The 22,635-nt window shown below is 38.9% G+C and overlaps 1 protein-coding gene across 2 annotated transcripts in view; it reads right to left on the reverse strand.

The window, feature by feature from the left end:
* Window positions 1–364: 364 nt before the first annotated feature.
* Window positions 365–22,635, reverse strand: part of enpp1 (ectonucleotide pyrophosphatase/phosphodiesterase 1) — a 34,156-nt gene continuing 11,885 nt past the window's right edge. For both annotated transcript variants that reach the window (XM_006792572.3, XM_006792573.3), the window contains 18 exons: window positions 21,179–21,298; window positions 20,178–20,287; window positions 20,006–20,071; window positions 19,838–19,910; window positions 18,335–18,443; window positions 16,832–16,963; window positions 16,685–16,716; window positions 16,433–16,560; window positions 15,656–15,725; window positions 13,378–13,465; window positions 12,052–12,236; window positions 10,707–10,746; window positions 10,462–10,622; window positions 8,569–8,704; window positions 6,871–6,939; window positions 5,694–5,826; window positions 2,246–2,390; window positions 365–2,111 (listed from right to left, as the gene is read on the reverse strand). In XM_006792572.3, the coding sequence (XP_006792635.2) occupies window positions 1,959–2,111; window positions 2,246–2,390; window positions 5,694–5,826; window positions 6,871–6,939; window positions 8,569–8,704; window positions 10,462–10,622; window positions 10,707–10,746; window positions 12,052–12,236; window positions 13,378–13,465; window positions 15,656–15,725; window positions 16,433–16,560; window positions 16,685–16,716; window positions 16,832–16,963; window positions 18,335–18,443; window positions 19,838–19,910; window positions 20,006–20,071; window positions 20,178–20,287; window positions 21,179–21,298 (1,950 nt within the window). In that variant the 3' untranslated portion in view covers window positions 365–1,958. The remainder of the gene's footprint in view (window positions 2,112–2,245; window positions 2,391–5,693; window positions 5,827–6,870; window positions 6,940–8,568; window positions 8,705–10,461; window positions 10,623–10,706; window positions 10,747–12,051; window positions 12,237–13,377; window positions 13,466–15,655; window positions 15,726–16,432; window positions 16,561–16,684; window positions 16,717–16,831; window positions 16,964–18,334; window positions 18,444–19,837; window positions 19,911–20,005; window positions 20,072–20,177; window positions 20,288–21,178; window positions 21,299–22,635) is intronic.

A 22,635-nucleotide genomic window follows, 5' to 3' on the forward strand; every position in this document is an offset into this window, starting at 1 on the left:
CCTCAAATGCAAAGTAGGCTCAGGTTTTCTGACATGAGAATTGGGTCACCTCAGAGTTTACGAGGTGCAGAGCTGAAAGCTGCAAGATCTTACCTTCTGGCTTCTTGCGCTGCCGGAGTGGTCAGCCTGAGGAAGTGGCAGACTTTAAGCACATAGGGTAACGTACAGAGCACGGCTTCCTTCCTTTTCACATGTACATGTACTGCTTCAACCTGAAGGAGACTTGAAGAGCAACTGCTGCTTCCCTCGTTCTACATGACGCTTTAACTGCAATCGTGTGAAGCGAAAGTGATTTGTGCAAATTAAATCTTGGCTGATAAAAGGTCATAAACAAAAGGAAACAAGTCACAAGCTCAATGTGGAAGTTTGTTTTTTATATGAAATTTTTCATGTGTGAAAAACTGCAGCAACCAATAGAAAAGGCTTGGTATACATGAAATCTATATGACTTCATATACGAGCAGTACGCGAAGATGAAAAAGACTGAATAATGATTTTGCTGATCCACACAGTCACGGACGGATTAATGAACTGAGCTCACACAGCTTCTCTTCATCTCCAACTAAACACTGAAGTTTAGCAGCTGCCTGAAAATTCATCTTCCCAGGAAAAAATCACCAAATGGCTGCGGAGGAACAAAATGACAACAGGGATGTAAAATCACTTCAATGAGGTTACAAAATGGAACGAAAGACACAAAACAACCAGAAAGAGTCTGAAAAAAGACAGAATAGAAACAAAATAATCTTAAATAATTCTCCAGATCTGAATTTTTCTTATCTGTGAAGAAGAAAAAACATCAGTAATTTCTGTTTACCACCAACACCGAGCACCAGAATAATAATAAAAAGCAGTTTACTCGAATGATCCTTAAACATTACAGCTTTCACCAGACTTGCTTTACCCCCGTGAGGTGTAAGTTACACTCATGATCATCAAGGACTCTTGTAGGAGATCGATTTTCTGAAGTCTTGATTGTTCAGGGTTACAGCTGCCTCACGTGATCAACAGTTATTACAGCTTCACATCTGCTGCTTCTAGGAGAAGATACATCAGGCTGCTCTCTTATAAAAGCCTCGCCAGGGTGGATGGATCGCCATGTTTAATTTGGCAAAGATTTTATGCTGGATACCCTTTATCTGGGCTTGGGACCGGTGCTAGCTTGTGACTATGCGAATGTGTTAACCACAAGACCGCACACTACACAGTTCACATGACCTGTGATATATTTAACAGCTATTTTAGTATACAACACCAGGGACCCTTGCTAAACGTAAACTTTGCTTTCAGTGTTCTTTGCAGTTGCTTTATGTCTCTCTGTGTTGGACAAAGAGAAGGCTTTTACGTGTCTGAGCCCAGACTGGCTCAAACGTGTCTCATACAGTAATCCTTCCAAGCATACAGCATAGGCGCACATTTAAAAGCTGAATAATTCATTCATTTTACAAAAGACAAAAAATACCAATGGGTGTAAAAAGAAAAGAAACACATATAAAAAAAGAAGGGCAAAACGTATTCATGCTAGATGTTTTTCCAGCTGCTGCAGGCAGCTCCCCTGATGTGTGGCAAGCTTCACTCAACATAAACAGTTCTTCCATCAATAAAAACTCTCTTTTCCCTTTAGTTTTATTCCAGTTTTCCAATCTGGAAAGGGGAACCCGGAAATACTTTGGAATCATTTTATTCGATGTGATGGCGTCTTTAAGCTCCATTCATTATTTACTTATTAATTTTTTTTGTGCACAATCAAAATCAATACAAATGTCTTTTAAAAATGTCACTTCAAATAATGGATGGAGCTTAAGAATGAGTTCAGTCTGAAATGAGGGAAGTCTATAAGTAAAGCATCTGTTAAACCCGCAGTTATCGGGTTAACCGTTTGTCCACGTGGGCAGACATCTGCACACCAATATGGCTTCCTCTGCCAGTTAAAGCTTCACTTGATAAAGTCTGTGAGTTTAATAAGTGTGGAGAAATGTCTTCATCCGCAGCGTCTCTTCCACTGATAACCTGTCGTGGTAGAAGCTGAGTCCGGTAAGGAGCTCGATGTCTCGCACTCGAGCGGTGTGGAGCTTCAGCCAGTCTTCCACCCACGTCAAGTCCGTCCCATTCTGAAGAAAAGCAGAAAGTGGGGGAGGCGTATATTAAAATGATGCAGTATCAAGAAGGGTCTGACAGCAGGTTTCCACAGAGGCAGACTGAAATAGACTGTGCAGAAACATGTGGGACGAATGGTGTTACTCACAGCACAGCTCTCTGTGTGGTCGGGCCTGTGGGGCATGATGAAGGACCTGGCCTGGAGTGGACCTGCACAGTTCAGAGGGCCAAAGGTCGAGTCCCCGCAGCTGGTCAGGATAACAAAGAAATGTGTCGGGATGGGAGCCTTGTTCCTGCAGAGATGAGAGATCACACGTAATCAAAGTGCTGCAATGGAAAAATTGAATACCTCAGTTATAAAGCCTCAGGTTAAAAAATAACCATCGGGTGTATTTTAAGTCCGATTTCTCTCATTTTGCATCTGAATAGATTTTGGCATAAAAAACATGGAAGGATGGGTCCATCTTACTTCATTTCAACAGTTCAGTGTCTTGGCGGTGTAATGATGAAGGGGGATATTTTTTGGCACACTTTGAGTATCAACTGACAGAAGTTCTCACTCCCAAAGCATAACATTTTACGCTAGGTGACAAATCGTCGGTATATTATGTTTTCGGCCACCCTTATATTACGAGTTCGGAAATATTAGAAATAGGAGAACCGTTTGGAATGAATCTACACATGTACGTGTATTTTACTTTAATCTAACACGATTAAGGTGGTGGTGAACGTTAGGGATAAGGTTATGATTAGGGCTGGAATACACGGCTGGAACGTGTGTTACTGCGGGAGCGTCGGTCTATTCAATTTCATCCACAATCCGGCGCGTAGCATAGGAATGCAGAAGGTCACCTTTTGCGTTCCCATGGAACGCTTCGGGACGTGACAATTCGTCAGTATATTACGCGTTGCGCGTGAGAATGAGCTGCAACTGAACAATGTTTAAACACCACAGCCTACCCGAGTATTGTTGCAGACCATATCCATCCCTTTATGATCACAGTGTACTATCTTCTGTTGGCTGCTTCCAGCAGATCAACTCAAACTGGTTTCCTGATCATCACCTTGAGTTCATCATACTCAAATGGCCTCCACAGTCATCAGATTTCAATGGAGTAAAGCACCTTTATGATGTGGTGGAATGGGAGATTCACATCTCTGACCTTTTTAGGTTCTGAAGGACATTTCACCTTTTATTTGAAAACTGAAGGAATCTTTCTCAAGAAGCCTTTTTGGATGAACTGGCTTCAACTCAAGTGCTCAAGACTTCTTAAGAATTGTCTGCATGTTGTTTAACAAACAGTCACAAAGCAACCCACCAAACTTCATTCAACTCTCATTGTTTCCAAATCTTGATCTGAGTATAGGAGTATATGACATCACATGTTCCAGCCAGCATGACGTATTTAAGCAAAAACTGAGAGCTATTAAAGGGGAATAGCCAAATTTAGTTCGTCTGCAACGTGTGTTACTGCGTGAGCCATGAGAAACCCTCAATGTAACTCACTCATGGGTTACATTGAGGGTTTCTCAAACACTTTCTCAAGGTCTTTTGAGTTTTTGCATAATTGTGCATGTGAAGGCTGCATCAATTCTTTAATTCAAACAAAAACGATGCAATGAGTTCATTTATGCACTTAAATTAATATCACTGGGGGGTTGGGTGGAGTGAGGGTGGGGTGTATTGAACCAGTGCACAAAGCTAATGTCCAAAATGAGCGCATCAGCCTTTACACATTAGGTATAATATGCATATACTGAGACATATAGATAAAAAATTCAGTAACTTAAGCATATGGCCAAAACAATGCATATACATATTTTGTTATATATATATAAAAAACACAACTTTTAAGAGTCTACACTGTTTCTTTATTTTCTGAAACTCTACAACTATTTCTTAGTTTGGAAGAGAAAAAACTGGAGACGTTTGAAACCCACATTTGCTTATCAGTCACTACATATCCTCCTCCGAAATTATCATTCTCTTATCACAAACCCTTCTGCGGAAGAAAAAGAATACCCGATTAGTTTAACATTAAATAACAGCTCAGAGGGATTACTGACCTTGTGTTCAATGCTAACAGCTAATGCACCATTACATGCAGGAGGCATTCCTGGTGTACACAAACAGTCATGCAATCTTCATTTTCAGATGCGTTCCAGTGGACTTATAAGCTAGGATATTTTGTTTGGCCTTCCTTTAGACAGGAGGCAGGAAGGGCAGAGCTTGAGTTAAGCCATGTGCAAATGTTCTACCAAAACTACCAGGGATGTTTATGTAATAGATTGCATTTTAACATCAAAACTTTAGTCTGGATAAAGCCTGAATGTAGTTTGTAAATCCTGGAAATTAATGTCTACAGCAGCACAGGTATTGCATCACTTTAGAATTCCCCATCAGATCTCATCTAATTGAGTGTGCTCAGCTGCCTGGACACTGATAGTCAGTTTTACACATGAACTATGTGCTGCGTTTCTTACATTTTATCTGAGTACTGGTTTATCTTACGATGGCTTTCTGACATTTTATATAATTATTTGTTAATACTTTTGCTGTGTGGATCCATATAAACATTAAATGTCTGGTGAATGTTCTCAGTTTGAGGACACAACAGTGAAACTCAGTTTGGTTTGGGTGAGGGAGCTGCCTCAGGCAGGAAACAGAATGATCATTTTTTAGTAGGAAGCTGGAAAATGACTAATTAGTGGTGTTGGGTGTAACTCGTTCTAAAGTAGAGCACTAATCTGCATTTAATCTGTAATCAAATTACATTTTTCTGCTTTGTTTGTTTGCTTGTTCTTCATATGTCTGCATGACTGGTGAAAAAAGTAGAAAAAAACAAAACAGAAATAGGAAAAAAGGCCAAAAACAAACCAAAGGTGTCCTTTTCCTGCACTTCAGCTACCTGAACCTGACCTAAATCGCTTGGAGGGTGAAGTAAAAATAAATAGTGGGCTCTTCAACTTCTGATTAGTGGCGATTAATTTAATTTTTATTGTGCAGAAGGACAAGAACATGATGGTAAAGTGCAAACTGTGTCCAGAAGCATCCACAGTTAAATAACATAACACACTTTATATGTGTGTGCCCTCATTAGAATATGGATTTGTAACACATTGCTCACATGCACCTCACTCAGGAAATGTCTACAAAAATCAAAATTGTTGTTCATGTGTGAAGATGAATATTGTACTAATGTTCTCACTATTAGAAATCCTTTCTTGATTTTCTTCAGACCTGCTGTGTCTGCTAGAGGAATAAATGGAAATGTCTACATAAGCATTTTTGCAACACAGTTACTTCCTTAAGAACTAACTTCAAAACGAAACTGAAGTTGCTGTTTTCTTTGGAAAAGTTTTTTTTTGATCAACTGACATTTACGTCAAGGCCAAATGGAGACTTTTGAAAGTGAGTCACCACTTAAGTCTTTTTTTAATAACACCTAATAAGCAGCTGTAAAGCACAATAAATGAAAAAGGCTGGATTTAATCAGACCATTAAACTGTCAACATAAAAATATGCAGCTTCTGACAACCAAAGGACTTTACTGCACAGTGTAGCAACAGTAAATGTTATTTTGCTTCTGTCTTACCCTGATATCTTTTTTAATTCATCGACGTGTCCATCATAGTCTTTATCGAATATTGGCCCGCTCATGACGTTGACTCCGTTCAGCTGTTGTGAATATTTTGGGAGGAAGACGTCATGGAAATGCGTCCAAACAGCTGAGAAAATACACACAAAAAAAGCTTTAAGTGCTGCACTGTGTTGTACAGAAACATCACTTTATTTTGCTTTTTTCCCCTGCATGCAACACATGCTAAAGTGTTTGTCTGGTCTTCCTTCATGTTTTCCTCCCGTCTCACTCATGCAAAGACAGTACTCAGCCACCAGGGGGCAGCATCTCCCAGCTGATAAACATTCTGGCAAAGTAGCGAGCGAAATTTCCAGTAACAGTACAAGTCACCACAGTGGAAACTTTTCTGCAGCTTGTTGTCAGGATAAAACTCAGTTCTGCAATATCTTAATCACCCAGCACAATCTACAGGTTTCAACAGTTCTGGGTTGGCTAACTAAACACAGAGTGAAATTACCAGACCACCATGGATGTACATATTCTTTCACATATGACAGATGATTTTGTAATGCTGTAAAGTACACCGAGAGCAAGTTCAGGCTTCATAATCATGTAATCCAGCCCATTTAAGTCATCTCTACATAAAGGATGAAGTATGAAAGCAAACCTGCACAGATCCTTGACTGAAGAACCTATATGCGCTCCTTTGTGGAGCACAGTGTGGTGAGTCACTTTACAAACATACTGACTTTCTGCTGAATCCTGCTGTAAGGGAAACACACAGCATGCAAGCAGGGAAACTAACCCTGGAACTGTTCCACTAACTAAACCTTTGATTGTGTTTTACAGAACAAGCTCAAGTAAATTAGGGCGGCAAAGTCCCACATAATTACATCAGTTAGATCTCTGGACTTGGGATGGGATAAAGTATAGCTTGCTGTCGGCTTTCAAGCAACTCAGGATAATTTGAAGCAATGGAAACTGGCAAACCGCAATACCTGCTGTCTGAAAACTTGAGTGTCTGACCCATTTAACAAAATCGAGCCTGTCTCAAAGATCCAGAGAGCTGTTAAGCCGACTCATTCAGTTGTGACAGATCTTTTAAGAAATGTTGAACTTGTGAATCACTGCTGGTCTTTTTACCGGTCTGGCTGCAGCTGGAAAGTTAGAAACAAATAAACAACTGACTCACCTTTAAATGCAGGGAACATCGGTGCCATGTTGCTCGTGATTAGAGAGTCTGAAATATTGGCACTCAGATCTATAGAGGAAATGAGAGGTTAAGACAAACTGAATTTGCTGGGCATGGAATTTGGCTATGGATTAAAACTTAGATTACATGTTGTGAAGACTGATGCGTCTACTGTGAAACTAAAGCATAGCGATTTACTGGCTGAGAAAAACATTTACAAATTAGTGGAGTTGAATGCAGGCAGATTTAGGGCTTCTTTATTACATGTCCTGTGACTTATTTTAATTTTAATAATCACATTGATGTGGTGTCAGAAGAATCTGAAATTGTTTTTTCTCATGCTTGGAAAGCTGGCGTAAAAGTCGGCAGGAGCTTCCAGGATCGCTGACTCAGACACATGGCAATGAAAGTTGGTATTTGGTTAATTGTAGGATTTTAGCCCTGCGACAGACTGGTGACCTGTTCAGGGTGTACCATGGCAGTTATGATAGGCTCCAGCCCACCTACAAACTAGGCCTGGGGGAAAGGATTAGCTAGGTTGGCTAAGCATTTGACATTGACCTTCATTGTTAGCATTCAAGGTCAAAGTTGACCTTGGAAAATTTCTTAAAATTTTCCAAATTTTCCACTAATATTTCTTAAAATCTCAAGGTTTCAGACAATTCTGCTCCAATCATATGGCTACAGATAATAAAATACACAATTTTGGTTTGTAATGCTGCAAAGTCATAGTTGAAAGGTCCCACCCCTCCTCGTGAAAAACAACAAAATACAAAAAACCAAGAAGCAAAAAAACAGACTGATCACTCAGCATGTAAGAAGAACATCATAAAATATCAAAGTTTTGGTATAGCCCTTGCCCTTTAGGGGGAGCTGTACCCTCTTGTGTGCTCTTGTTTGTACTGGTATTGGTTTGCCCAGATAACAACACAGCTAAAACAGATTGTGTTTAAGACTTGTTTAAGCACTGATCAGTAAAATACTACACGTCACCTTTCTAACATCCACATTGATTCCACGTTCCAAACACTTAAACACAACACGAAGGGTCGTGTAAGAACTGCAAAAGGCAATAGCACCCTGAATGGTTACCAGCCTGTTACAGTGCTACTGCAGATAGCAAGAGAACCACACACTGACAAACATACAGTCAATTTAGAACCACCAATTAGCCTAATGAGCAGGTCTTTAGACTGTAGTGGAAAACTGGAGGACCAGGAGGTCTGAACTGTTGTGAGGCGACAGTGCTAATGACTGTGTCTTATCTCCAGAAAAAGTGAAAGTCATTCACATTAAAAGGTTGCTACATTAATTCACTCAAGAGAAATTAATTGATGAATTAATCTGCTATCACTGCTATCGCTGTGCTCACTTTCTACCAGAACCAGAGGCAGATCAAAGGTTTCATTTTGGCCAGCTTTTTCTGTTAACCCTGAAAAATCTACCACAAACTTTGTGTATTCTTATCTCTGAACAAAAGACAGATATACAGAAACAGATAAATAAACATTCAATCCGCAGAGTGTCACTCAAGAGGAAGTGGATGCTTTTCTCTCACGCAGCTGTGAAGCATATGTTTGCTCTGTATGTGAAAATGCGCTCTGAAACATGTCGACCTGACTTCAACACAGACTGAGATGGGATGAACTGTCTCCCTCAATACCACACACATGCAGGTTCACAAACACAAACACTCACTGGGGGGATGCAGCAGGCCATAGGCAAGATCAGAGTTGTCTTTGTAGCGCAGACACTGCTGGCTGTTGTTTGCTGGGATGCGTACGTCAGCACGGACACACGCCTCCAACGCTGGGCTCAGAGGTTGCACTCTTGTCTGAGAGAGAGAGTAAGAGGTAGAGAGAGCGAGGATCAGTCAGTGTTGACAGTATAAGTGGGAGTCCAGACTAAAACGCGAGTGTTGTGTAAGATGGTTTGGCTTGGTTTTTGCTCTCCATGTGTATATAGGTCAACAAGGGCATTGCTCTGATTCTGTGCGCACAGCTCCCAAAAAAACCCCCCAAACCAATAAATCACTTCCATCCTCTGTCACAGAGGGGAAAAAAAGACACATTTGTTTCCTCTTAAATTCTTGGTAGCACCAAGGGTTATATCATTTTGGAACCAGATATGCAAAACATTTATATAATTTCAAAGAATAGAGTGCTAAATAGAAACAATGAAAGAAAGACATTTTTGGGTATTTCTATTTCCCAGAAAAAAGAGCAGCTTTAAAATATCCATCCTCTTCCACCTTTTCAATTCAATGTCGCAGGGGACGACATGATTCACTCTGGACAGATTGCCATCTGCATGTCTTTGGACTGTGCGAGGAAGCTGGAACACCCAGAGAGAACCAAACATGGGAGAACATGCAAACTCCACACAAACTCGGCACCTTCTTGCTGTAAGGCAACAGCGTTAACCACTGCTCCACCGTGCTGCCCCGCTTTGAAACACATACCGTTTACACCATGTCTACATAAAGATGCACTTTTGTGTTTTTAAACCGCATGCAAAAAATCTGGGCAATCCCCCAAAGTGGTCTGGCCTCACCCCAAAGACAAATCAGCACGAGTACAATGAAAATATTTTCTATTTTTTATTTTTTTCTAGTTTTCCAGCCCATCTAAGCTGTAAGAATTATTTGGTTAAATGCCAATGTTTAGACATAAAATGGGCAATAAGTCAATCAAATCAAAGTGACAAAAAGGACTAAACTGTGGAGATGTTTTACTCTTTACTGAGATTAAAGTAACATATAGTGTCAGCGCCTGTATGAACAGCTCGTGGGTTAAAACATATACAATATACTTGTGGAAAAAGGGTTTTTTTTCCCCAAGAGGCAGATAAAAGGAATTTTAAATGAGATCTTGCATTAAGCTAGAGGCCAGGGCCACAGATGTGAACTTGTGTAAGTATCTATAATAAATGAACAGCAAATTAATATTTAATTGCATGTAAAACCATTTTTTTTTGCCCTTTAATTTTTTACTATTATTCCTCTTTGTCATAAAATACTAAACATTACGACTCTGTCCAGGAAACATCTTGGACGATATCTTAGTCACATTGTCCTTTTTTTTTATAATAGGCAAACTAGCTTAAAGCTAGCTTTTCATGGAAATGCTTAGCTTTGACAAGCTGCAAACTGAAGTTCTGTGTAGGTTTACAAGTGTGATGAAGATAATAGTGCTCAGTCACAAAACAATCTGCAGTATGAGGGAAAAAATACAGATGGTACAATAAGATTCTCTGTTTTACTTCTATTGTTTAGATAGAGCTTCAATGGCTACTTCCTCTCTTGCACCATGATTCAGACAGTACAGTAATAGTCTCAAGTCTCCCGGGAATGCATCACTCCGCTTGAGGTCATAATTTACACTAGAGCTCAACCACATAGTGACAAAGACAAGAGAGACTTGAACCAACATGAGCAGAGAAGATGAGTAACAGCTGCTCAGAAAAGGGATTCAGATACTAAACAACTCTGTGCAATCTGCTGCCAAACCATAACCACAGAAGAAATATAGCCGGGACGACTCAACTCTACGGGCTATGTTTAGAGATAAAAGCTCCAGCCAGCGGACTCACCAGAGGTGGAATGGTATAGGATACCCAGAGGGGCATGAGCCGGTCTTTGCTGTATCCGCTGAGGTAGTTTAAGTGGTGCAGTAGACAAAATGTGGCACCTGATTGGATGACTCGAGGGATGCCAAAAGGTTCGTGGAGGCGACGCAAGCTGGATTTCTCACCTGAAGAGAAAATGTGTAATGTGTATCAGACAGAAGCATCTCTAAAACCACCACATGTGCAAAGAAAAGTGAAATGATTCTCACTTGAGCTCAATGCCAATAAATTTCTGTTCATTTGTTCCACCTGAAAAGAAATTCATCGTGTTAGCATGATTGTGTTAGAAATAGCTAACATAATTTAACCACGTATTCAGTATATAAAGCTCTGATGTCAATGCATTTTTTAAAGTTCATTTTTTGTACATATCCCAGCTTCTCTACTTTGAGAGTAGGATAGTAGTACTTCTATTACTCCATGCACTTCACTATGTGTTAATGAACTTCATCAGAAGAGACCAAGTGCTAACCACTGCCACAAACTACGAATAAAAAAACATAAATCCGGCGCACACCAGAGGCCTGTATTATTGATCATGATATGGGGCTCAGTGAAGTAAATTCAAGGCTAACTCTGGGTTTTCCAGCCAACATCTACACACCAATCAATACTCTGGAAAATAGTTTGTCCATTGCTGGAAAAGTCTAGTATTAGGAGGGCTAGATACTTTTATTTCTCTGATGACCTTCAATCCAGCTTTTTTCAATTTTTCTGCAAGCAGGTTTAAAACAATTCTATTGCTCTAAAAGCTGTTATACAGCAATATAATCCAAACACAAGACTTCATTTAGCACAGTCAAAGATGAAACAACATCATATGTTAGCTTCATAGAACATGCAACTGCAGTTATAGTCATGTCCCCGAGCTCTGCTGTGTTCTCTCCTGGAGAATTCTCATTTTTCGCTGTGCACACAAAGAATGATTAAGCGAAGCACCAAATATAACCACCTAAAAGTCTACAGCAATGCCACTGTGGATAGAAACTAGTCCCAAAATAAGCCTGAATGTGTGTTACATGATCTTGTGATGTAGGAGTGATGAGCTGTTCTGTGTATTTACAAAACTCTTTGAAATCATGACTCTAGTAAAAGGCCCACATGTCCCAGTTATCTACCACCACAAAGCACTCATCAGCTGAAAAACACGGAGAAGAGTCTCAAATCTAACCAATGCATATGCATGTAACTGCACACAACTACGATCTGTAAAAACAGAACGCAAAAAACCCCCCAAAAAACAGATGTTTGGCAGATCTTTGTATAGTTTAATGGGAGTTTACTGACAGAAAGAATATTTCATATAAAAATAAGTTTTAGACTAATTTAAATGTTGGCCAGGCACTGGTCCATAGCTATCTAGTCAAAGAAATATTTGTGCCCATCCATCTAGTAGGTTGACAATAATCTTAGGGTCTTTAAACCTATTAGAAAACATTCAGTGGGTCCCATAAATGGCTTTAAAAAATTCATAACATTTCACTCTAGTTGTAAATATATTTCATTCTTGACATTTGCATCCAGAGGCCAAAAATAAATCTGGTTTGCACATACCATTTCTGTGGTTAGGGATTCACAAGTGCACTGCAGGTTGTCAGAGGGGAAGAAGTCATTAGAGTCACAGGGGATGTCGTGGGAGAGCTGTGCTGGGAGAACTGGATTATGGATGGGGTGCTTCAGGAGGTGGTTCAGACTACCGTGGGTCCCGTTGTTTGGAGAAGGACGAATGCCAAGAAGATCTGTTTGATAAGAGTTGAAAATGATTAACTAAATGAATAGGACACATCAAATAAGACAACATGTCAGTGTATTTGAAATTAAAAGAAGAGTCACGGTTTCAAGAACACCAAATCTTTACCAAAGTTATCACACAGTACAAATATAAGAGTTCAGCGACTTATACAAATTTGCATTTGTTTCAAAGAGAGCGAGCCTTAATAGTCAGTTTATTATTATGTTAAAAAAATACACTAGCAAAGAGTAAATCTGCCTAAATTCTATTTTTTTAATTGATACTGCCTGAATTAATGGAAGATGAACAAACAGCCTATTCTATTTTGACCTACAGAGCCACTACTGTAGCTGTCATACACCGTATGGTTGTGTGTTCAGTTTGATTCTGACTTAGAGTATTGAAATAACCGGGTTACTCTATCTTTTCGTCAGCATGGTAGATATGGTTTTCTTTTTTCTAACACTTCTTTATTTTGGAAGTAAAACACAGACCTGAAACTCAGTGCAGATGAAGCACACCTGCTTCCTCTTCTCAAGTGTGTTAACTTATCTTTTAAAAATAAGCAGCTGTTTTTATAAATTTGGTGAATTATGGGGTTAGTAAACTATGTTAGGCAAGGTAATAAAAATGAAATCAGATGACTTGACTGTGTCTTGTGGACGTGATTCATATGATGAAGCGATGGAAACTAATTATGTCACTGCAGAAATAGTTACACATTCAGCAAATGCCCCGAGCTCAAGCCATTGCTGCTAGTGTCACATTTATCTGCTAAATTTGTAGCTGCAGCATGCTTATCTTAGACAGAAAGTCAGCCTATGAGCATGTTTAGAGCTCACTGATTGAAACATTATATCTCCTGCAGTTTAAGACTATGGTATCAATTTAAAGGTTTGTGGGGTGGACTAGTTCTCGGCTTTGATCAGTAATTCTTGTAGTCTCCTCAGCTCGCCTGGCAACCTCAAAAGGCTAACAAAACTTCAGGGTACAAGAGTAAAATAGATGTTCTCATTTAGCTCTCAGCATGAAAGTCAATGAGCGAATATGTCTAACGAAAAAGAAACAATAAAGAAAAAATATTAGGCTTCGTTACAGGACAGGAGAAGAATGTGTAGTGAGCAGTGTGAAGGAACAATATAACTTACCACACATGAGGTTATATAATTCAATGTTCTCAAAAGTTGGCACAACTGTGCTGTGTTTAAATGCTGGACCGTAGCCAATGAAGATTGCCTGATGGAGACAAGCAAACAAACAAAAAACCAGGTAAGACTTTCATTAATTTCTCTGCAGCCTATAAAATAAAAAAGTGCGTATATTGAACTATATGATCTACAGTTTGACAGTTTATCAACTTAAAACCTACGTTTAAATTGTTTTTGTACAACAAAAAGAAATCACTGAACACTGAACGCTTTGATTAGATAACGCATAAATATTTGAAAGGAACTAAAACAGTAAAATGACCTTACGTAACCTCAGAAGTGAAGGGTTTCAATTCTAGGAAAGCCATGGATGGATTCACAGATATTTGCCTGTGATCTATTTCAAGGGCAGTTTGCAACTTTCCCTAGCTGTGCGCAGGCAGGCCGGCAACCGCTTACACAAAAGTTGACTTTTCTCGACCCTTTTTTTAGATCAGTCTGCAGTCTTGTAAGCTAATTATACTGAGTCAAATTCCAGTGTAAACCACGGCCGGAAGCATAGACAAAAATACCATAAAGACTGACATTAAGGTGGCAGACAGAAACACCTTTCTCAATTAAAACAAACTCAGTCAAAAGTTGATTGTGTAGGTGGAGAGAAATCCACACAAAATGTAATTACGGTACTTAGGTCCGGGTCTAGACATACCTAATGCATATGTTTCCTTTAGATTTGTTTCACTACAAGTACAAGCCTAATTCCAGAATCTGTGAGAAAACATGCTAGGGCAGGGCCGTGTTTACCGCTGTGTAGCATCTGCTCTTCTTTTAACAACAGTTCATAAACATCTGGAAACTGAGGACACCAGCTGTTGGACTTTCGGAAGAAAAACATTGTCCATTTCTTGACTGATATAGGATTCTAGCTGCTCAACAGTCCTGATTCTTCTTTGTCGTATATTTGTTTCACGATGTGCCCAAGTTTTTTTTTAACCGGTGAAGTTCTGGACTACAGGCAGATCAGTTCAGCACCCAGAGTTTTTTTAAAGCTCATCTATTAAGACATTACATCGTGCTTTATTCTGTAATAGCTGTGGTATGTAATTCAAAACCATCTTTCTGAAATATAGAAGCCCTTTCTTGAAAACGATGTCATGGGAATGAGAGCAGATGTTAGTCTAAAACCTGTATATAACTTTCAGGACTGATGGTGCTTTTCCAGATGTACAAGCTTTGAAGCGAGCACACATAGCAAGCCGAATGGTTCATTTTCAAAGATGACAGTGCTTTAAACCTTCCTTCTGTTCAAAAATCCGTCTATATGCATATTTAAAGCTCACTGATTAAAATAATATATCCTATTTTTTTATTTCCATAAACAAACTACAGTATAAAGATCATGTTGGACTAATTCTTAGCTGTGATCAGTATATGTAGTCACAAAAGCTCGAACATTACTTATAAAAGAAATCCAGAACAAATCTAATATTTTTGAGCAAACAGCAGAATATAACAAGATAGTTTCTTTTTCTACAATTGCAAACACATAGCATGACTTGATTATCCAAACATGTGTGTCAAAACATCGTAAGATATGTGTGAGGTATTATGCGATGATTAAAATGGGAAAACCCACTGTTACAAGGACATCTCTGACACAACTCTTTATCTTTCTGGGTATTGTGGCCAAGTGATCGTACAAAATGATCTGACTGGTGCTATTAACACTGATCTATCGCAGACAAAACGTTATGGAACATTCACATCTGTGTGTGAGGAAGGACAGTTATGGTTAGTCAGAGATATTACACTTCCTGTTCATGCTTCTTTTTTGTCTGTCTCACTGCATAACTAGCAGAAATGGCGAGTAACAAAGCACTAATTCTTTTTTTGTGCATTTAAATTGATTTTTTTCAGGTATCTGTAATTCACTCCACTACTTAACCAACAACGTTTTGCTTTTACTTCTACTTAACACATTTAGATGTCGATTAGATGTGCAAAGTACACATTTTTAATTTTTAGTAACTTAAAATTGGTATATTAAACTGACTATGCCAAATCATTTGTTGAGTTTTTAACTGTTTCTGGTTAAAAACCTATGAGAGAGAATGAGATGAAGAAGAGTTAATGTTCATAATTCAAAAGTGACATAAACACTTGGCACTCACTTCAACTGATATAAGTAACCCTAGATAAGTTTTGGTGAATATCACACACACACACACACACACACACACACACACACACACACACCTTTTAATTAAATTCCTCTGACCTGCATGTTGGTGAAAAGGTTATCAGAGCCGTGGAATCCGCCAGTGCAATACTTGATATCACTGCGTTTACTGAGGAGAGAAAATAAAATTTATCTGAGGGAAAAAACACGGAACAAAATAAATTCTGGAAGTCACTAAACATACTTCCCTTTTAGGTGTAACTGTAATTGTGTCTGCCAGCATTTTTGGATGATTGCACAAATTACATTCAAGGAAGCATCAGCAAAAAATAAAAATAAAGATATATAATATATGTCAGCTTGTTTCTTAAAAAACAGCTCTGCTAAGCTAAAAAGGGAAACAATAAAAAACATTCTGTTTTATAAAATAATATAATAATAATACGAGTCAAAACATCGCACCTACATATTGAGGCTGCATGTAGGCGAATATACACAAAGGTAGTTCAGAGATGTTTAGTAGAGACATGAAAGTTGTAGTTACAACTTAACATATATGCTTGTATTCTCAGACTCATCGACAGCAGAATGATCTAGATGCAGGTCAGCATGACGTGTTACTTTACGACAGGAGGTTTACATGGCCATGAGATTTCTATGATTTAATTTTACATACAGTTTGTTAAGTTTGAAAATGAAGTCGTTAAACCAAAATGCACAGATTACATGCCTGTAAACAAAAATGTTAACTTAATTAGGTTAGAATCTAGCACTAAACTAAGCCTTTAATAGGACTAATAAAAGGTTTTCATGCAGCCCAACCTGATGAACTAACACATTAAAAATTAAAGAGAGTATCACTGATTGTTTACTTACAGTGCTGCTTGCCAGCCTGACTTCATGTAGAGGTGACCCCTCTCTATGCGGCTGTTTTTAGCGAAGTGCATTCTTTTGGGAAGGTTTTCTTTGAGGTACGGCCTCATTGGCTGGTCAACGGTCCTGCACTTCAAAATGGACACAGACAAGGAGAATCAACACACAACAGAGAGAGAATGGGACTGTTTGACTTTCCAAGCAAGCAGATAATCTTTCATTCTTCTTATGAATACAAGCGAATATTTCGCATACCGACAAGTTCTTCACCAGGCCCTCATAGTCAACTGAAAAAAGAAACACAGTACCAAGTCAGGCATGCTAATCTCCTACAAAGTGGCACAGAGTAATGATATAAATCTGAGAACAAGGGAATTCTGGTGTTTTTAAACAGGAACTCACAGGAAGAGTAATCCTGTGGGAGGCGACTTGGTCTGATGCGAGCAGCTGGGCCTTGGATTACAGTGAAACCAGAGGTGTCTTTCTGGAAATCTGACACATATGATGCCCTTTCACATGAAGCACTCTCCATGCCTGTTGAAAAGAAGTCATTTCACTAGGTTGTCTTCAGCAGGGCAACAAATGACACAGAGAAAGGCACCAGAAGAAGTTCTTAATCAAAACCTTATAATGCTTACGAACTGTTTAATGTTGTATAAAAGCTACAAAAGTTTGCAATTCCTCGGAAATACAAAGTTTAAAGCTTTCCTCAATAAAAGGGGAAGATTTGTGGCGTACTTTTCCATTCATTTCTAGGGATTAAGTTTGCAGTGCATGCAGGACGTGATATTTAAAATGACAGTGCAACATGTGTTGGCAATGTCTTCAGGTGTGACATGAGCACTCCAGCTAATTGCTTGTTTCTTGCCTTGCCAAGCTAGGAACTACCAAATACTAAAGTTAAAATTAACATCTTCTCTTGTAAATGATATGAACCTAAACCTTTAATGAAGAACAAAATCTGTTCATGGATTTTAGAAAATGTACTTCTTCTCTTGGAAGTAATGTCTTAGATGAGGATATCTGGGCATCGCCCTGAGCCACATCCACTCCAACACACTGATCTTGAGTGTGTAATTACAGGGCTAAACATCTGGTCTCCAGCCATCCAAAGAAACCTCTTTCTCTAATACTGAGAACATTTTACTTAGTTAACATGCACATGACTTCTTTATTCAGTTCCTCAGTGGCAGTGGTCTCCATTCTTACCGACAGCAGGTACACTAACTGACAAACTGACATCAAGACTCAAAATAATTTCACTTTGAACTGCCAACAAATTAAAACAATTTCCAAGTCTCCTTATTAGGGTGTGTAACAGTAACATTTAATGTTTTAAGGTATCCAGTTTAAGGTTTCAGAGCTCTAATGTGCAGCAGTCATCTTTGAAATGAACAGGAGCACCGAGGATGCTCTCAGTGATAAAATAATTAACTGGAATCAAAATGTTTATTTGACTATTTTGTGTTTCAGATCCTAAGATTTATGTTTTCTTGCAGGACTAATTGCTTGTCAAATTGCAGAAGTGTTACATTTCTGCTATATTTCGGTCTCCATGTTATCATCATCAGCTGATGACGTCACTAATTGGAATAAGAAGCATGTGGAATGCCCCTTTATGTGAGCGAATGGAAAGAAAGCCTGGCTATTTTGAGTTCCATTTGCAATATACTGCTCAGTTCCTCAAAAATGCTCAAAATATGCCCATTTGTATTTTAGCTAACACTTCAGTGAATCAGTCGTTTTCAGTATTTCCATTAGAAATTAAGCCATCTGCTAGCTAAAAATAAGATAATGCTTCATTTCTTTTAAAGTGTATTTCAGTTTCAGTAAACCGGTAATTTTCTGTCTCAGTCATCCCATGTAAACTGTATCCCAGCTGTGGAGAGTTGGTATTTATCTCACCGTGGTCAGATGCGACTATTATGTTGACACAATCGTGCAGGTTTTTTGCTTTTAGGCCATCCATCAGCATGCCCAGAATCCTGTCCACCTTTTCCAAGGCCCAAACGATCTAAATGAATAACAGAAGTTCAAGTTCTAACAGAGTTAAAATGTTACCATGACTGGAACAACAACACTGAGAATCACTGTGCTTTTGCCATGCAAACGCCCTATCAACAATGTGCTTTAGATAAATATTTACCCAGCAAAATGAACTAACTAACAGATTTGTTACCATAAGAGACGATCTTGACTATTTGAAGAGGTTTGACTTAATACTTTCAGTGGAATAAAATAACTATAAATAAATGAAAATGGAAAAACAGCATTACAGGTCCTTCGTTGTGCAGGCAGCAGTAAGCAGAGCTGAGTAGACCTCCCTTTCACCAACCACCACTTCCATCTCACCAAAGAGGTGCTAAAAAGGTTTTAATTCAGCTGAGAGAGTCGTAATCACTCCACAGCATCCTGATTTTATCCCAAGGGCCTACGTTCCAAAAACACCACACTTAAAAGGCATCAAGGAGTCATTCAGGACAGATGCCAGAATCAGGTGGTTGGTCAGCTAGCAACTTAGCTTCTCCTTAAACTGTTGAACAAGACAAGACATACAGTTCCAAAAAAACCAAACAAAACCAAATGCAATCAGCACACTCACTAACACCCTTCTGCCCAAACAGTTTGTTATGGACAAACTCCCTTTAGTGCAGATGTCCTACCAAACAATCCATTGTTCACATCAGCGTCGAGTTCCCTCAGTTGAGGAACAGTTTTCAGTTGGTGCCCTAATCCTGAGCTTGGCCGGATTTCATGGATACAATGTGGTAAAATCTGTATATTTGTTCATCTGTATATCTGCCCGTCTGTATAGCAATATACAGCATCTGTATGCTATACAGATCATCTGTATATCTGTATGCAACAGTACATTTGTCTGTAGTTCATCTGTATATTTGGTCTCTCTGTACATAGTCTGTTCATAACTATTCCACCATTTATACTACCCTTATCTGTATATATCAGTATATCCATACATTTAGTAGCTCTCTGCTTATCTGTATATAATTGCTCTTATTGCACTTACTACTCTTGCACTTAGATGCAAACTGTATTTTCTTACCCTGTAAATACACATGTGTAATGACCATAAAGTTGAATCCTAATCCTATAAATGTGTTTATCCTAGTTAAAGCAGTTAAACACTTTTTTCTTCTTCATTTTGTGCTTAATTTGCTGCTCACCAGGACCAATTTACACTAGCAGGAGCATATTAACTGAAACCCCAGGCATACATTATACAACTGAGTGAACCCGTGATTGTAAGGCATGCTCAGTCAGCTGACGAACACCGTCAGCACACAAATTTTCCACACAGAGCTTTCCTCTAATGATGTTCCCTTCTTTTACTTAGTAATTCTTTTAGGTAATCAATAACCGTCTTGTTAATGCAGGCAAATAACTCACCTGCGTACTTTCTGGCCCATAGTAATGTCCTGTTGAATCAGGTTCATCCAGGTATAAAGTGTAGAAGTCAGGTCTAAAGACAGAAAGCCAACAGTTACGAGTGATATAGAGAGTTTCCTTATGGGAACTTACGACATCATCTTTGTTATCATAAAGATGAACATGAACCTTTCTCCCTCAGGTAAATCGAGCCAGTCAAGCAGTGTTGACACTCTCTTCTCAAATGCAACAGACCTGTGGGACAAATGTCATTTATGAAAGCATCAATACAGCACTGCATTGAGCTACATTTTACACTTCATTGGCATTGAATCAGAAGCTTGCGTGGCATTGCTCTTACTTGTTATACATCTTGTAAAAACTTGGGAAGGTGCCATTGATGGCGACATCAGAGCCTGGCCAGAAGAAAGTTGCTGATTTCAGCTTCTGATACATGGCCGTGAGCCAGACCTGACGAGAGAAGTTAGGTGAGATAGAGAAATGAAAAAATGAAAGAAATTAAAAGAAAGGAGGAGGAGAACAGAGTGCCATCTAGACTTTATTCTGAGTGAGTTGCAGTAGAAAATTGTTCAGTGTTTAGTACATCGAGCTAAAAGCGTAATCCCTCACAGCCCTGTCAAGTCAGAAGGCAACCTAAGAGTAGGATTTTATTCTAAATGAATACCCATTAGATCTGCAGGTAGATGTATTAGTTATGCAGCTGTCTCCTAAACATTTGGCTGATGCACTTAGCTGTATTGGTTCAAAAGTCATTATGAAAGAATTCATTCCTACAGACTAAATTGCTTGACAGGGGTCATCCATCTCTCCTTCCCTCCTGAAAAGCCATATGGCAGCTGCATTGTGTAATTTCAAGAAGAGCACTTTGTCACACACTTGAGAAATGAGATTTAAGAGGCCTCTCGTTTAAATGAAAACCACAAAGCATCTAAACAAGCACCACACGCAGCCCTCACAAGCTGTCACTTAGCACGAGCTCAATCCATAATTATAATCAAGAAACTCCTTACAGGGAAAACCGATTCTCAGCAGTCAAACTTGACTCACTGACTTGTGTCGTTCATAGAAAGCACATTACATTGTGATGAGCACAGTATTTCTATTTCTAACACATGACTAGTTCGCTGACTTTTGCAAGACTATGAACAACACTGTCTAACTGGGATTCTCAGATGTGTGAAATAAACAGTATTCCCGAGAGCTACATTTTTTTGGCCATGTTCAACAGAACCTAAATTTCCTTAAAAGGGATTTCTTATTAGCAGGTTTTACTTTTGGCCTCTATGAGCCTGAGCTTTGCTGTACTAATTTACCACCTTTCTACACAACAGATTCACTTACTGGTTCTCCTTGATACCACTGGGGGTAAACTTTCTCAGCCGTTTTCAAGCTGAAGAAAGCATTTCGTTTCACATCGTACATCTTGTTGTCCACAATCCCATGAGACTCGGGATAAAGACCCTGCAGGAACAGAGATAAGATAAACCAAGTCACAATGAGCTGCTTTGATTCTGTGGCTGCAGAGATTTAAAGGTGATTACCTCTTCTCTCACCATCTTTCAACCCCAAATATTACAAGTAACCACAGCAGTTTATCTTAATTGCAGTGTCTGATTTCAACCAATAAAGGTGGAGTCAACGTTATAAGTGTCTTGCTGGAGTTGTTCTCCGTACGAATGTAAGCCATTAGGTCTCAACCATTCCTACCATCCTGTGGAAGTGTCTAGACTTCTGTGAGTGAGGCCCTAAGTACTTGGCTTCAAGCACAACTGAAAAAAGTTTAATAACAATAGCTACTTAGTCACGGTTTCCGTGTTCACAAACAAGTATAATCCTGGAATGCGTCTATTAACTATATTATTTTTATAGCTTTCTTTCCTAACTTTAAAGTGGACATGAAACACTTCATGTATAAAGGCTAATTTACATCATTATCAATTTACATCATCATCTCAAAAACTGACACATATGTAAAACTGTCTGTGAAGCAGGATTTAAGAAATCCTATTTTTAAGACACGTTTAGTGCGATAATCTTTCAGTACAGAGCGTAACGTCACTGGATTGGTTGGTTTCTTGTGTCAATAGACTTACATTAGTTTATGTTAGCTAACTAGTGACAGAACCGATAACTCAATGGAAAGCAAGGTGACTAAAACTAAAAATCTGTTTCAAGTGATCACTTTTGTGCTGCCTCTGACTGCAACAATGAGTTTTATGTTAAAACTAAATGTATACTTTTCACTTTCACTGCCTCTTTGTTGTTTGGCTAGCTGGACTCAAATGGGAAAATCCAGCTGTAATGTTTGGGTTTGTAAAGCATTTTATGAATGAGCACTGTGTGGAGGAGAGCCTTCAGATCAATCAGCTGTATTTTATGCATTAAACTAGTCTGTCTTTTCCCAACACATCCAGACATTTTCCAACATCACAGGTTTCTTAAATCCAGCTACACATACAGTGTTACATCTTTTCAGTTTTTGAGAGCAGGGGTAGTGTAAATTAGCCTTTATACATCAAGTGTTTCATGCCCACTTTACATATATAGAGAATAATCCCTTTCAGTTCACTGACCACTGAAACCGAGGCATACTAAACGCACATTCACACCTTTATTCAGGACTCTAAGGCTACGTTCACACTGCAGGTCGTAATGCTCAGTTCAATTTTTTGATCAAATCCGATTTTTTTGTCTGCTTGTTCACACTACAAATAAAATGCGACAGGAAACGCGCTCTAGTGTGAACGCTCAAAGCGGCCCACATGCGCAAAAGAAGACTGTTCTGTTTAGATCTAGAC

Source organism: Neolamprologus brichardi, chromosome 15 (genome assembly GCF_056152115.1).
Source record: "Neolamprologus brichardi isolate AB-2024 chromosome 15, ASM5615211v1, whole genome shotgun sequence".
Lineage (NCBI taxonomy): Eukaryota > Metazoa > Chordata > Actinopteri > Cichliformes > Cichlidae > Neolamprologus > Neolamprologus brichardi.